The 17,646-nt window shown below is 43.5% G+C and overlaps 1 protein-coding gene across 1 annotated transcript; it reads right to left on the reverse strand.

Annotated features, from left to right (window-relative positions):
* Positions 1-1,734: 1,734 nt before the first annotated feature.
* On the reverse strand, positions 1,735-2,624 carry LOC147452274 (uncharacterized). The gene is made up of 2 exons (XM_086519228.1): positions 2,612-2,624; positions 1,735-2,511 (listed from the first exon to the last, which is right to left on the reverse strand). Exons 1-2 carry the CDS (start codon positions 2,622-2,624, stop codon positions 1,988-1,990), a joined length of 537 nt encoding a protein of 178 aa, XP_086375354.1. The 3' UTR covers positions 1,735-1,987.
* Positions 2,625-17,646: the final 15,022 nt, after the last annotated feature.

The following is a 17,646-nucleotide window of genomic DNA, read 5'->3' on the forward strand; positions in this document are numbered from 1 at the left end:
AGAGTGCAAGTTTTGATGGTAGATACATATGGATGAGAGTACAAGATTTGATGGTAGATACGTATGGATGAGAATACAAGATTGTCGATCCAATGGACCTAGAACGATACACATACAAAGGTACTCCGATCTCTGCTTACGTCGAGAAAAAAAACGATGCCAAAGAACATATCAAAGAGGATTCCACCAAGATTTTCTTCAAGACAAGAGGAGAGAGCGAGAGACGTCTTTCCAAGAGAACACGGATTGGTTAGTGAATAGACCACAACGACTAAGACCATACAGAGTGTCCCAATGTGTCAAGACAAAAGTATAGTGGGTCAGGGGATCCACATGCTCATTGTTGGAATTAGGGTTGCAGAGAAACGCATACAACTTAGAGAAGGTGAAGGAAGCTCAAGGCACACAACTAAGAGTATGTTAATTAGTGTGAAATGAAAAGATAGATCTAGCCCTAGAATGATGGGCGTATATACAATGCACGGGGGAAAAACCTCCTAAAGAGGGAAAAAATGCCCCGGTGTTCCTAGTGTATTCACACACATCACTACCACATGTATAGTTGGAATTAGGGTTGCAAAGAAATGCAACAACTTGGAGAAGACGAAGGAAGCTCAAGGCACACAACTAAGAGTATGGTACTTAGTGTGCAATGGAAAGATAGATAGCCCTAGAGTGATGGGCATATATACAATGCAAGGGGGAAAAAAACTCCTAAAGAGGGAAAAAATACCCCGGTGGTCCTAGTGTGTTCACACACATCACTACCACATGTATATGGTAACAAATCCCCCCTGGAGTGATGCAGTGAACGAGAGGTGGCACATGAGTAAAGGGAAGTGCCATGGCCTGAGGACATGATCAGTCCACAAAGGGGAGTAAGCCCAAAGCTTTGCGGAAAGCTTCGAGCTTCTCATGAGGCAATGCCTTTGTGAAAAGATCTGCAAGGTTGGCACATAAGCCAAGTTGATCTCTACTGCTGAGAGCCTCTCCCTGACATAGCGGTAATGCACCTCAATGTGCTTTGTGCGAGTATGAAAAACTGGGTTCCTTGCAATTGCCAATGCACTCTGACTGTCAGTGTAGATAGTGTTGGTAGTGTCCTGTCCAACATCCAAATCATCCGTAAGGCGTTTGAGCCATACACACTCGACCGTAGCTTTGAAGACTGCCCTGTACTTAGCCTCACAACTAGAAGTGGCCACAGTAGGTTGATTCTTGCTCAACCATGATATACATGAACTGCCAAGCATGAAACAGAAAAACAGAAACACGATCTTAGCAGAACAACAACAAACAATGTTAAGTGAGGGGCAGAGGTGCACCCTCGCCTCTTTATATAGAAGAGGGCGGTGGGTCGTTAGTCCTTTGTGATGAGCAGGATTGATATGAATGGAGCGAGTCTTCCTCGGAGACAGCGAGGCCGCCCATGTTGTAGGAGAGGTAACCCTAGTGCCTTCACGACTGCCCATGTAGCAGGGGAGGTAGCCTTAGAGCTTTTCATGGCCAGTATTGCCATAGGATGAAAAACCAATAAAAAAAACACGTATATCCAGTGTACTGGGACGGGCCAAGTCCCATGCTGAGGGTTTTATAATTAAAGTGTGGTCTTTTGAATGTCAAAAAAATATATAATAAGCCAAGGGCTTCTTTAGTACTACAATGTGTGTGTGAGTATGAATGAGAGAGAGAGAGAGAGAGAGAGAGAGAGAGACTGTCATAATTGCCACTATGAAAGGGAAAGATTTTTTCATAAATTGAGTCCTTTGTTTTTTTTGGCCCGGAGCAATGCTCGGGTCACATAGTAGTGTCCTTTATGAAACAACTCAACAAAGCATTAACATTTCCAAATGGCAGATCCGCTCAAGCGAGGCCTAATTCTTGCAAGCGAATAAATTATCCACCTATTATGAAGGAATTCCGTAAGATAATCCAGAAAATATTATCCAGCTATGAACAGTGGGATTTACAAATGTGCATGTGATTGCTAAAAATCAGCTCTTTTGTAGCCTGAAAGTATAGGACGTGAAGGATTAAGAGGATGGCATTGAGCAGGAAGGGAAGCCGAGGTGGGCGGCGATGGTGGGGGTGGCGGTGGCTGTGGGAGGCGGGGGCGCGGGGAGAGCAAAGCAGCATGCGAGCTGCCATCAAAGGAGGCAAGCCTCTGGTAGGTGCCGGTGCTGTGCGGGCGACTGTGGGTGCAGACTACTCTGTAGACCATGGGGATGAGGCCCGTGCACTTCTCCATTAATGGAATGGTGATGGACGTAAGGCAGGTGATGGATGTAATTAGGGAAATGAGGGGTATAAACAGGCAGCCCAGTAGGGTAATGTGAGAGGCAGCAGACTTGAAGGTGAAGACCAGCTCTAGAGACGAGCACAGCAAGACCTTGGCGCCTGGCCTGCTTATATATGGTAGAGCAAACAGCCCCCTGTTTGAATAATCCACGCCGCAGCCCCATCTTTTGCCCCTTTTTGACTTGCTCCTTCGTTTTGAGCCCCCCTCATAAGCTTGTCAATTTTGTGACCTTTACAGCACCTAGGGCATCAACCAGCAGTGATGTCAACATTATTTATCCATTACCTCCACGCAAGCAAAACAAACACAAACCGTTATAACCCATGTTTCCTTTGCAAAGTCAATCCACTTTCTCAACCTTCTTTTGCCGTCAAATAGTTACCTACAACTCCAAGTTCCCACCACAGCTCAAAAAAAACATCTTACTTAGAAACTTTCATACCTACACACGGCGAAATAGTAGAGGTAAATTGACTAAATTTGAATGCTTTTACACAAAAATTCTCTAAATTTTGCAGGTTCTCTCACCTACAACTTTAAATTGCAAATCGCCATCGTCTTTACCGAGCAGTCGACAAAGGACCAATCCGCTTCAAAGCTTGATAGTATTTCAAGAAGATCTTAAAAGTTGACAAGTTTAGTGGGACCAGCTTTCGTACTTGGCAAACAAAGGTTAAAGGTTATCTTATGTGAAAGAATTTATGTGGTGTTGTAAAGCCTATATGAACAGATGAGGCCACAATTTCTGTTGCTATCACTCGAGCTATGCTCGCAAAATGACAACATAAAGACAAGAAAACCTTGGATATGATCTTAACTGCTTTCAAAAATGATTTATTCATTATTTATATAATTTTCAGTTTGCATCTGCTACATGAACAATGTTGGAGACAATGTTTTGTTCAATAGCAAAGCATTCAAAGACGAGTGTCAAAATTGTTATGTACGCTAATGAAACTATTTCGAGTTTGATAAATCGATTGAAATGCTTAAAGCTTAAAGATGTAGCTACTACAAGTTCAAGCTCCTATTCACGATGAGGATCTTATCGCTATTTTGTTAAAGAGTTTGCCTACTTTTTTTGTTTTGCCATACTCACAAATGTGAGTGGAGAGAAATTATAGTAACTTGAACAGAATATAATCGCCCTCAAGCACAACATGCACCTTGAGAAGTCAACAATTCCATAGGGTATGAGCCCAACCCCAACTTCTCTACATATTGCCCCTCTTTTAGCTCCTACAACGTGGATGAGCTCGCTGTTGAGACACGCTATATCATCAAATTGGGCCACCACTAGTTTTGCCTCAAAAATCAAAAGGTTCCTTGATTTTTGAACTTGATTAAGGTAGCAAAATCTACTGATTTTAGTGCACACCATAACAGCCTAGTTATGATAGCCCCGCCCTCCCAGAATCAAGTCATCAATAAAAAAGGTGATCTTCCAGATGTTTCGTACACATTCATACTTTGGCGGCCAATCCTCGCGAGGTCATGGCACTTGCTAAACAAAATGTAGAGGGTCCTCAGAAGTCGCCCTGCAAACCGATCCCTCTAATATGAACCTTAATCCCAGTTGGCATGGCCCCCACAACACTTTCAAGATAAAATACTTCATGTAATCCATTATCCCGGCATTTAATCTCCCATATGGCATTAACGCTTCTTTGCCATCACTCTTCCGACCAATTTTTCTTCCATATATGGTGAGTGGGGCAAAACACTGTGCTTTGTAAGCTATCTCACACTATGTATCCTGGGTCTTGGGGAGTGAAAACACTCTATCTTTTGGCCAAGGCCATGCTTTCCATTTTGACACCGCCCCGAAGATGGGTGACGATGACGCTGACAATACTTCCAAGAGTCTACTGATCAAAAGTCTTTCATAAAGGCACAAATCATGTTGTCGCACTAAAAATTCCACATCGTTCTAGTAAAAGTTTGTGTCATCCCAAACGTGAGACAGTTTAGAAACTCTAACTTGGCGGGCAACTTCCCTCCGGAAAGGATTTAAAGAACTCCTTTCAAGTTTAGAAATCCAAGGGGACCATTGGTGAGAGGAACCCTTGAAATATTTGAACTTCTCCCCTCATTCTAGGGTTAAGGCCGCTTTGTTACACTTTTGTGTCAACTCCCCTGTATTGCCTACAAGATTAACAAACATCCAGAGAGGTTCTACAATCTTGTCGTGAAATGTGGCCTCTGTCATAAAATCTAATATCTAATATCTAACCAACCCAAATGATTCTCTCATATTAAACTGATCACTTAATGTGGGAGAATAAACGGGAACAAGGGTTAAGATATAGACATGTGCTTATAGATCTATCTCAACACGAAGCCAATGGTAAAGGGGCCCGAATGAGAGATGGTCTATCAAAGAGCAAGGCTAACCAATGGAGCATAAGACCTTAGGGTTAGCTTTATTGAAGAACTTCAATAATGTGTGTAAAGTCCTTTGACCTTAGGTAAGCTAGGGCTGACCTTGAGGCGCGGGAACCTGACCCAGCTCGCGGTGCTTGTCCTGCTTGTCATGCTTGATGACTAAGGTGCTTGAGGTGCTTGATGATCGAGATGCTTGAAGTGCTTGACATGCTTGAGATGCTAGGGTTGCACTTGAGGTGAGAACCTAGCCCACGCTTAAAGTGCTTAAGGCCAAGCTTGTGGTGGGAACTGGGCCTATGCATGAGGGGCTTGAGGTGTCAAAAAGTCAAATATTCAATCCCTACAAGGAGGGGGCGAGCCCTACATGAAGAGGGATGAGAGAGAACACCCACACACTCACACAAGGAATGCATGGTACAAAGAAAGCAAAAGGGACACTTGTCAAGTTCCTCCTCATGTTGCCCTCATGGTGTACCTGAAGCCTATTGGTTGGCCACCCAAGGGGTCCAATGATAATTTTAGGAGATTTAATTCATTGATTTTGCATTTATCTAGCCCTCTCTCTCAAAGGGGAAAGGGGGACACTTGTCTCAAGGCTACCCTTGCTGCTTGTAATGCCTCCTGCTTATGGTTGGCTAGGCCTGGAGGGGTCCAATGAGCTTCAAGCATGAGCTACAAGGGGGGGTCGACCCAAGCAAGATAGGGGGTTGCTTAGGGGGTATACTCACACACACACACACACACACACACACACACACACACACACACACACACACACACACACACACACACACACACTCAAAAACACTCTCATTGTGTGCTATGAAAAGCGCAAGATCTCCCTCTCCTTCTCCAAGCAAGTAGAGGTTGAGAGCCTACACCAACACTCTTGGCTATGGAGTGCAAATCCAACCAAGAGCCATGCTTCAATGCTTAATCTTGCATCTCCTTCTTCCTCATTACTATGCTATTATGTATGCTAGCAACAAGAGTTGTGATAAGTGAGGAACTAATTCTTTCTCCTACAAAATGTTTCTTCTTCCTCTTCCCTACCCTCATTCCCTGCTAGCTCTCGCCACCTTCAAAGATGTTTGAGATCTTGGGATAGCTAAATCTTTTTTCAAGTTTATGTTATGTTTGTGATGCATGAAGCTTTCCATCTTCATTGCATCACCTAGGTCACAAGGAACACAAAGATTGTATTGTAACAAGTCTCTGTTAATGGGTTGAATCATAATACAAATGCCTATTGGAGGGGGGACCGGCTCCACATAAATCCGGTCCTCAATTGTTGTCATGTTCTCTAAATTCTCTCTCTTGCAAAAGTATTGTTCATGCCAAGTTAACTAATTGCTATGATTATGTTGCTATCTTCAATTATGTTCACCCGCTATGCTCACAAAGTCATTTCTCAAAAGTACTCTCATTAATTTTCGCTACTCTCAAATTAAATAGGCCAATTCGATTACATTGGTATCAGAGCATTTGGTTTCTCTTTTCTTGCTTAAGAAGAGAGGTCCTTAAGTAGCCTATAAATGGTTGATGTTGTTAATTATATTAGGGTAATTGGAACTAGGATCTATTATTGGTTTTGTTGAGCCCACTATGTGGGGGATGGTGCACACCTCGGGAGCTTTGGACTTAATAATGGAGTCTTTTTAGACTTGCCTACGGGTTTACCATTATTGAGCCATAAGAAGTCTGAAAGGAGCTAGGCCTCGGCAATTGTGCTATGTTAGCGCTACTCCTTTACTCTCTATAATTAACCACTTCGACCCGTGGTTGTAGATACTTAAGAGCCGATTTTCAAAGGCTAAGAAGAGTAGCAACTAAGGTTTTGAATTTCCAAAGCATACACTAAATAAATACATAAATTTTGTTAACATGGCTGACAATAATCAAGAGAGTAGAATGAACATTGATAGCTTTGATTTTGCACATGGAGGTGCTAATGATGATGCTCCCATGTTTGTGAATTATCTCGTCACTAGGTTGCAACTAGCTATGGGCAACGGTGCTTTGCAAGCTGAAGTTACTCAACAACTTCGTGCTTATGGAATTTCCCTTCCTCTCCAAGAGGAGAGAGAGCTTAGGAGGCCTCTTGAAGAGACCCCCAAAAGAAGACTCTCTGCCATTCGAGAGGAGGAATCCAAAGAGCAAGAAAGCAATGAAAGTTTAAGTTCCTCTGAAGATGTGGTTCCATGAAGATGGTGGTCTAGAAGATCGCCCACTTCTCCCAAGAGGAAAAGATCAACACATATTCCTTCTTCTCATCCCTGTGAAAGGAAAGAGAGGAAACAAAGGAAGAAAAGGGCTAGGAAGAGGTCACCCTCTTCTCCTTCTTCTTCACCTTCCTCCTCTTTCGACGAAAGCTATGGCTATTCTGCTAGAGAATACAAGAGGGGAGGACATCGCAAATCATTTCCTCCATGGCGAAGGTCACAAAAGCTAAAGAAGTTCAAGGAGAGCGGAAAGAGTATCTCTGTTCTCACCTATGATGGCACCTTTGGTGCTATCGACAAAGTGTTGGCCTTCATCCAGCAATTTGATGCGGCCTTTGGAGACGAGGGCTTCACAGAGTCCTGCAAGCTACGCCATGTAGCTATGCCCTTCCATAAATCAGCTCATCAATGGTGGGCTAGCCTTTGTGGCAATGGTGAAGCCCCAAAGACATGGAAAACTCTACGAGTTTCCATCATGAAGCAATTCCTTGCAAGCAATGCAAAAGAAAAAGTGCTTACCGAATGGTGCAGCTTGAAGCTTCTCTCCCATGAGTCTATCCACAAATATGTAGACAAGTTTTGAGATTTACATCTCAGGGCTATTGTCTTTCAAAAGATAGACTTTGCCGAGCAAAGGCAGCAATTCTGTGTAGGATTATCTGAAGAGATGGCCGAAACATCAACTCTCAACGGCCTGGTACTATTAGCCAGGTAATCCATCACACCATGGTTGCTTCACACATCAATTTCCATAAAGGGGCTAGAGGTAATGTCAAGCCCATGGAAAACAAAGACAAAAATGATGCAAAGGGGAAAACCAATGTTCAAAATACTTCCCAAGTCACTTCCAAAAACAACAACAATCGGTCCAAGGAGAAGGGAGTTTACAAAGGTAAAAACAAACTCTCTCCTCAAGAGCTTGAACATTTTCACAAGGACCATAAGTGTTTCAAGTGTGGGGAGCAAGGACATGGCTACCGTTCTTGCCCTAAGAAGAATACTCGCAATGAGACTCCTAGGGCTTCCACCATCGAAGTTCCAAAAGAGGATGCTCATTGCAAAGGATCATCACTTTCCTATGCTTGGGAAAGGTAAGAGATCATGATGCCTTCATCTTGTTTGACCCTGGCTCTACTCACAACTTCATACCAATAGGGTTGGCCACCAAGTTGGGCATTCAAGATTTTGAGATGGGAGATATGTTAACCGCTGCTGATGCAGCTTTCAAGGGACTAAAAGCCTCTGTTTCTCACTTGATTGGGAAGTTGAGGCTTCATGTCCAAAGCTATGTCGACAAAGAAGACTTCTTCATCTCTCCTCTCCAACATGAGGATGCTATCCTAGGGGCGCCATGGTTTGATCTCATTGCTCACTACAAGAGGTTGTGTGCTCTTGTGACGCTGTTAGCGACGGAAATACATTGGGTTTTTATAACCCCCGGCGTCGCTAAAACCGTCGCTACGAGCGTCGCTACAAGAGCGTCGCTATATGCGTCGCTACAAGAGCGTCGCTATATGCGTCGCTATAGACGTCGCTATATGCGTCGCTATGAGCGTCACTATATAGAGACGCAGATAGCGACGCTCATAGCGACGATTATAGCGACGTTTACACAGAAGACTATAGCGACGCTACAGAGCCATAAATAGCGACGCTTATAGCGACGCCCGAGAGAATTTTTTTTTGGTGGCAGGGCATTGAATGCCCTGCAACCCATCAACCATATTGTACTTGATTCACTTTTTAAAAAAAGTGCAAGGGTAGATAATAGACCCAAAATAGTCACCCACAAGACGCATTGTTTGCAAAATTGACAATTGTACACATCATAGGCAAAATGAATTGATTGGCAAATGTAATAATGACAATTGTACAACATCATAGGCATAAAGAATTGATTGGCAAAAGGAACTGCGGTGACAAATGTAATAATATACATGGTTCAAAAAGACGTATAAAATCCGTCTCATGATACATAAGCTATGAGAAACCCTAAACTAATGCTATCTAGCTACGGCTAAACTGACGTCGTCTAGTCAGACGTCTCATCGCGTCCAAGCGGCGTATCTGTCGGATTCTGCAAAAAAAAGACCATAAGACAGCTTTCAGTAAGTATAAACATATAACGACATTTATAAAACAATACAAAAAATAAAAAAGAGTAAACCCTAATACTAACCATGCCGCCGCGAGAACTCAGAATGTCCATCAGGGCGTTTAAGCCCTTCCTGCCTGCGTACTCGCGCTCGTACGGTGTGGGATCACGTCCTGTCATCGACCACTGTCAAAACATACAAAGATTTCATTATGTTAGAATTAAAAAACTCATAAACCCTAAACTATCGAACATAAAGAGCAATGCGAAAACACTTACAAAATCGGCCTCAAATGATGCCCATCCACCGCTCCCCAAGTGGTGCGAGCTCCCTGCCTCTACTCGCGCTCTGGCTGCATCCTTTTGTTGCTTCCACTTGTCGGGATTCTCGCGCGCTGCTTTCTTCGCATTCTTCCAATCTTCTTTGGCCAGCCAATCTGGCCTGTTCCACCCATTCTTGATTGCTTTTTGCACTTCGGAACGCTTGTGTTTGCAGTATTCGCGCATTCGAATCTTCATCAGGTCTTCATTGAAGCGCTGATCCCATGTTGGAACGGGAAACTCATCATGAAGTATGCTGATGACTCTGTTTTTTAAATCACTTGGTACTTCACTCCATTTGTTTAGTATGTAGTGTCTAAACAGCTGAGAGCAAAGACCACGCATGCGCGACATCACCTTCTTGCCGTCATCATCCATGATGATGCCGCCGCTGATGTCGACGGAGTAAGGCAAGCCCTCTGGCCGGTGACGCGTGAACCTGGGTGTCCCGGCAGGGGTCTCTAGCGGCGTGCCGATGGGGGTACGGACGTCAGGTGTCTCCACTGGCGTCTGGGCCCCGAAGCGAGGAGTGTCGAGTGGGGTGGCTCCTGGCGGAGTAGGTAGAGGTGTGTAGCTTCTAGGAACAGTCAGCCGTGCAAAACCTGGCGTAGATGGCGATGCTGTGGCTGGTGTGGGGGCAGGCAAAGAAGGGGAGGGTAAAGAGCCTCGTCGAACACGAGGCGGTGTGGAGGCATCGGTGGCGGAATCCCCACAACAACCGCCACCGCCACCACTAGAGCGCTGGTGTCTAGACGAGTGTGAAGCTCGTCTCGTCGACGCCGAAGCTTCGGAGCGCGCCGAATGCTCCGAAAGAGAGGGAGATGCGGATGGAGTAGGAACGCACGATGATGCGCCAGAGCGATGACGCTCCACGTACCACTGTCTCTGCTGCGGTGACAAAGAAGAAAGAAACTCCTCATCATCCATACCTGCATTAAACACACGAATATTTAAACTTAATATTGAATGAATAGAGTAGACAATGACGCAAAGACCATTAAATACAATGACGTAATGAAGCATATAAATACAATGACGCAATGAATTGAGTGATAGAAGAGGCAAGTCGAAAACTCAGAATTTTCAATCAAAAGATGTGAGCGCGAGTAGAAAAGAGCGTTATACACCATGGAAGGTACTTAGAGAGCCAGAGCTTTTACAACACGGAGCAAAGTTGTTCAAATACTACATTTGTGGCTTTAAGAGATCTCTCTCTCATCCTCGCATAACTCAGCATAACTTCCTATATCTATATAGAGCTCTCCGTTTAAACACATATCCTCTGTTTCATTTTGTAGCTCCTCTGCATGCACCCCATATAGAGTAGTAGCATCTTGATGCTCGTCTGGCACCACCGCAGCGGCTTCTGATTGAGCATCTTCTCTGATCTCCTCCATTGATGTCGTTGTGATTGGCACATGGTAGCCTTCATACGTCCTTGCACTATGAGGGGCTACCTCTATGACGTACCACCAGTTTGATGTAGACTTTGTAGGATGAAATATTACCTGCCAGAGCCACATAACTTACATGAGAGCTTTCAAGCACATAACTTGTAAAAGGGGGATGTTAACTATTTACATACTTGTTCAGAATGCTCGGGTAGTACGAAAGTGTCTCTTAGGTCAGTCCATTTCTTAGTAGAATCCACCTCAAGAAAACCAGACTCTCCTCTACGCACAGTAGCGTTGCGACCCTCCATGATTATCTTGAACCATTGCACGTCGAATAAGTCGACAAAAAATCCTCTGTAATCGATCCTCAAAATCTCTTGCAGCGTGCCGAAGTAAGTGAGTTCCGCCACCACAGGATCTGCATTAGAGGAACGTCGTCGACTAGACTGTTCAAATTTAGCCATGATTCCACAATCTTGAGTAAAACGCTTTTTGTCGATTCGTTCCACCCTAAAATGTCGACCTTTACACCATGCTGCTGTGTATGACTTATACTACAACGAACAAAGATTATGAGTGGCCGTTCAAACGTTTATAAATAAAGTCACTTGCTAGTCGTACATTGCAAACTTACCTTGGTCGCGCAACCCCGAGAGTACTCCCACTCTTCTTCAGTCACTTCGTCACCGCATTGTTGTGCGGTTTTCAATTGGTTGTGCAACCATCTTAAGCTCATGAAGGTTGGTAGGCTCTCCACAACCGCTGGATAGTGCATCGGTGGTCGTCTTCCCCGTCTCCACTCGATTCGTGTCCTTTGTCGCTCTTGCTTTGCATCCTCATATTGTGAAATCCACTTTTGCATCACTGGATTGTGAAGCATGCAAAATAGGTTGATTTTAGCCTCTAGATCTTCCGTCATCTTCTTCTCAACACCGAGATTGCACATGACAATCCCAGATATGCGCTCATCATCTATGGTTCGCCATAGCGTGTCCCGGGATTTATCAAATCCTTCTGGCCACTCTCCAATGTACACTAGGGACTCTGATACCAACCAACCTTCTGCCATGCTACCCTCCGGACGTGCCTTTTGACGCACATATCCCTTAAGCGTTTTCATGAAACGCTCTAAGAAGAACATCCATCTGGAATGAACTGTGCCAGCTATTTCCACCTCATCAACTATGTGAACAAGAAGATGCACCTGAATGGTTAGCATTGTAGTAGGAAAATGTTTCTCAAACATGCACACAAGCTCCGCAGCATTTAGTTTGGCGAATGGTATGGAGTCTACGTTGATCTCCTTTTGTGAGATCCATTGCACCAGCTTTGCAAGTTTGTAGATTGTGTTACGGATGTCGAGAGACAAACATCCCTCAATGGAAACCGGTAAAATAAACTGTAAAGTATGTGCAGCAACGATATTAAAGTCCACATTTTATGCAATGATATTAAAGTGGCCACTATGAACGTACCTGACACATTTTATGCCAATTGTGTGACTTCAAACCAGTAAGCTTTCCTTCTTTAGTAAAACACGTTCGGAGCGAGTGCATTACGCCAGTGGGGGTCCGCAAAGATCGAATGGTCTCTTTTACTTTGCGTTCTTGGGCTCCTGTGAAAATCCATGGTGCTTTAGGGAGTTTTATCGATCCATCAGACGCTGTTTGCGGCCAATATTGCTCCATACGATGCACATTTCTAAGGTCAACTCTGGCTCCCAAAGTATCTTTCTTGCCGGTCAGATGGTCCCATAGTAGATTACCCACATTCTTGAATATGTGCATTGGATCAAGCAAGTGATTGATCATGAGTCGGGGCCAGTATGGTAACTCGTACCATAGAGATAGTCTCTTCATCCCTGGAGGCAATCCGTCATCGCACATCTCCTTCTGCTCTAACCATGCTTGTGCAGACATCCTTGGTGGCTCTCTTCCCAAAAAGCCGTCGCGTAACACATGATTCTCTGGAAGATACGCTTGATGACCTTCGTAGATTTGCTTCTTCAGTGAGGGTGCCCTACGTGCATTCAGTCTAGGTCCACATGTGACACATGCTCTGTATCCGCTTGTTTGAAGCCCTGCATGTATACACATGATAATAGATCAACTATGGGAAAAAACAAGATTTACAGTGTCTGAGTGAGGAGTGTCAATAGATCACCTGAGCATTCTGTTAGCCCGGGATAGTCATGCATGGTCCACATTAGAATGCCTCTGATCAAAGCATTCCGTCGTCCTGTGTGTCGGCTCATATCCACCACCTCTATGCCAATCCACAATTGTTGTAGCTCTTCCAATAGTGGACGAAGATACACATCCATATTCCCCACTTTATATCGCCCTGGCACAATCAAGCTTAGCCATAGGTGCCCCTTCTTCGTAGTCAACCACGGGGGAATGTTGTAGTTGACGATGACAACGGGCCATACATTGTAAGATGTTGATCTTTGACCAAATGGATTTACGCCATCCATAGCCAGGCCTAAGCACAAATTTCGAGCTTCCCTGGCAAAATCCGATCATGTTCCATCTATATGTTTCCACGCTACGCAATCTACAGGAATTCGTACCACACCATCCGAAGATTTATTCTCCTCATGCCATGATGCTAGGGCGGCCATGGACTTACATTCGAAGAAATGCTTGATGCGAGGAAGCAGAGGGAAATGTCGCAAAACCTTTTGTGGAATTTTTGTCCCGTGGAGATCTACTCGATATCTTTCGGAATCACATTTCGGACACTTCTCCATGTCTATGTATTCCCCTCTGAAAAGAATACAGTCATTAGGACAAGCGTGGATAGAATTGTAATCCATCCCCAAGTTTCGCAAAATCTTTCTTGCTTCATCTCGGGAATCTGGCATCACATTGTCAGCTGGTAGTATGTGCTCTTTCAGCAATATACACAACATAAAAATATGATACAGTCGTGTAAAAATCTATCAGATCATTATACATTTAGAGTTTTATTAAAGTAAACTAATTGTAATAGATCGCCTGAAAAGCGCTGTGACGCTAGTGTCACTCCATCCAAACTTTGCCTGCATGTTGAGAAGAACCAGGAGTGCTTTCAATCTAGACATACGTGCTTCATTATACAATGGCGTATCGGCTTCACTTTTCATATCATCATAGATAAGCCTTTCTGAATCCATGATCGTCTCGATCATTTCATCAATCCCGGGCTCAAACATTGCCTCGTTGGGAATGTGCTCTGCATGATCATCCCCCGAGCTGTCAGAGGCTACATCTTGTGGCCTCACATATGCTGCTTGACCAAAGCGCCTGCGAACACGTCTATTGGGTTGCAAGATTGCTGCTTGTTGGTCAGCGTCAGAGTCCGACGAGTTATAATTGGCGACAACTCGATCTATAATAGATGGATTGAACTCGCCAAATTCACAAACATGCTGCAAAGAAACACGTCTTGTCCGTCGCACAGCATGCTTGCATTGATTACAAGGACATAAAACCCTCGTTGAGAGATAGGTGTTTCGGTTGGACGGTCCCACATCCTCGTCGCTACTCATAATGAGGAAAAAAAACTTATAACCTGGACAACAAATTTAATATTCTATTGGCATTCTTCGTCTTATCTCTCTCTCTCTCTCTCTCTCTCTCTCTCTCTCTCTCTCTCTCTCTCTCTCTACCTCACATTCTCTAGCCATGTCCAATCCCCGCACACCTCGGTCTAGAGGTGCACGGAGATCAGAACCACCGGGTTATAATCTCGTCTTTATTGGTCAATACCTATATTTGTGGGTACAAGAAATCTACACACCCACGTCTACATGATACTGCATGTAGTGGACAAAACCCCTTTGCCTCTTCTGTAGCTGTAGCACTTCACAGCATCTTAACATCTTTTCACAGTAGATCTTTTCACTGTTCGTCTAACTCTAAACCCTAAACCGTTAGTAATTCTTGCGTGGACTCGATCTAACGTAAATAAGCGTAAATCTAAATAAACGTAAATCTAACTAAAAATAAACCTAAATCTAATTTAATGTAAGTCTACATCTAACCTAATCTTTAACGTCTTTTGGGATAGTTTCCTACGACGTTAAAACTCTCTTCTTCTTGTGTGTGTGTGTGTGTGTGTGTGTGTGTGGGTAAACCTAAATAAACCTAAGTCTAATATGATATAACATAAATCTAAATCTAACGTAAATTATGTTATATTAAAAACAAAGAACTAAACTAACATGGATTATAAGAACCTTAAAACTGATTTAACACATAATTTTTCACATAACTCGGCAAGAGTTGGCATTCTCATCACTAAAGATGTGAGAGTTAACTTCCGACGGTGACGCTGCCTCATCTCCATCCACATCTGACGACATCAATTGGCCCTTTAGACCGTTCTTGATCTTGTTACTAACTTTGAAGTTGCTGTTGAATGACTAGAGGTTGTCTAGATGGTCATTGTGTCGGGGATGTAGTGACTCTTGCCGCCCTGAAGATCCACCTTCTTCCCTATCTTCTGAAGACATTTCACCAGTACTTTTGGATCGACGGAGCCCACCATGAGTGAAGGCAGCAATACCCTATATTCCATTGAGTGCTTTCTTCACCCGCTTCATGCAGGCATCGCAGTCTATGGAGACCTAAATCTAATCTAATATAACGTAAATCTAAATCTAGCGTAAATAAACGTAAATCTAGTTAAAAATAAACCTAAATCTAATTTAATGTAAGTCTACATATAACCTAATCTTTAACGTCTTTTAAGATAGTTTTCTACGACGTTATAACTCTCTTCTTCTTGTGTGTGTGCGCGTGTGTGGATGTGTGTGCCAATAAAAAGAGATAAATGGTATAACCTTTCTATCACCCATGCCAAGTATGATAGATTGATTATGCCATTTCCCTCTTGAATAATAGGTCTTGAGTTCAACTCCTCGTCGGCTAGATCTTTAGTTCTTTTAATTTTAATTAGTTTCCTACGATGTTAAATTAGTTTCTCTCTCTTTCTCTCTCAATGTGTGTGCGTTTTTTTGGATCGTATGCATGTTTTCTCTCTCTTTTCCTCTCTCAATGTGTGCGTTTTTTGTTTATGCATGTTCTCTCTCTCTTTTCCTCTCTCAATGCGTGCGTTTTTTGTTTATGCATGCTCTCTCTCTCTCTTTTTCTCTCTCAATGTGTGTGTGCATTCTTTGTTTATGTATGTGTGTGTGCGTTTTTGTTTTTGTTTGTACTCTCTCTCTCTCTCTCTCTCTCTCTCTCTCTCTCTCAAAAACACTATGTGTGTGTGTGAGAGAGAGAGAGAGGGAGAGAGAAAGAGGGAAAGGGAACATGAGAATGAGGAGAGGGAAAGAGCATACCTGGCTCTCCTTCCTCTCCTCGTGTGTGTGTGTGTGTGTGTGTGTGTGTGGAGAAGAAAAAGAGAGAGAGAGAGAGGGAGAGAGAAAGAGGGGAAGGGAACATGAGAATGAGGAGAGGGAAGGAGCATACCTGGCTCTCCTTCCTCTCCTCGTGTGTGTGTGTGTGTGTGTGTGTGTGTGTGTGGAGAAGAAAAAGAGAGAGAGAGAGAGAGTGAGGGAGAGCGTTACCTGCTCCTTGCTTGAGGGCGCCGAAAAACTCAGATCTGAGATCTGAGTTTTTGGGCGCGCTCGGTTATTTTTTTGAGCCCAGCCGGCGTCGCTATGAGCGTCGCAAATTTATTTTGTAAATTTGCGACGCTCATAGCGACGCGATTTTTTTTTTTGAGCATCGCTGTGTGAGCGTCGCTAATATGAATAGCCTCTTGTAGTGGCTGCCAACATGAAGTTCCCTAAAAGGAGAATCTACTTCACCTGTAGGGGAAATAACATGTATATAGATGCTAGTGAGCGTGGTCGCACTATTCCACTTGTAAATCCTCTTGCTTTTGATAAGTCAATGAAGAGCTCAGTTTCTGCATACATGATTTTTGTCAAAGAGTCTCTAGAAGATACTAATGTTTCATCAAATGTAAATGGTAGGAATCAAGAAGAGTTAGACTTGTCTAATTTTCTAAAAGGATTCCAAGATGTGTTCATCGATGATATCCCTATGGACTTACCTCCAACACGAGGGGATGATGACCATCGCATTGAGCTCCTTCCAGTAAGCTCACCGCCTAACAAACCTCCTTATCGAGTCTCATAAGCTCAACAAGAGGAGATCATAAGGCAAGTACAGGAATTGGTAGACAGAGGCATGGTGAGGCCTAGTTCCTCTCCCTTTTGTTCTCTAGTCCTTTTAGTGCAAAAGAAAGATGGTACATACCGTATGTGTGTGGACTATCGAGCACTAAACCATATCACTATCAAAAACAGGAAGGATAGTGGATGAAGATATCTTAAAGACCACGTTTCGCACAACGTTTGGTCTTTATGAATATCTAGTCATGCCTTTTGGATTGAATAATGCACCAGCTATGTTCAATCGTCTAATGGAAAAAAAATTTAGACCATATCGCAAATTCACTGGAGTGTTCTTTGATGATATTAGCATCTACTCCCAGTCTTTGGAGAAACATAAGCAACATCTCCAAGTGATTTTTCAAGCATTGAGGGAGAACAAGCTTTTTCGCAACCAAAAGAAAAGCGAATTCTTCCTTCAAAAGATTCAATACCTAGGTCATATTATCTCTCACGGTGGTATCCGTATGGATCGATCAAAGTTAGAGGTAATAAAATCATGGCCTAACCCAAGAAATCTACATGAGCTAAGAAGCTTTATTGGTATGTGCACATACTATACACGCTTCATAACAAAATTCTCTCAAGTAGCAGGACCACTACACGACTTAACTAAGAAGAACGTTAAGTATGTATGGACTGCTAAGGAGCAAAATTCTTTTGATAAGCTCAAAGAGAAGCTTACTTCCCAACCAGTCCTTGTGCTTCCGAATCTCTCAAAGTTATCTGAGGTCCAATATGATGCTTGCGGTGATTGCCTT

Source organism: Adiantum capillus-veneris, chromosome 8 (assembly GCF_014529385.1).
Source record: "Adiantum capillus-veneris isolate H3 chromosome 8, ASM1452938v2, whole genome shotgun sequence".
NCBI classification, from domain to species: domain Eukaryota; kingdom Viridiplantae; phylum Streptophyta; class Polypodiopsida; order Polypodiales; family Pteridaceae; genus Adiantum; species Adiantum capillus-veneris.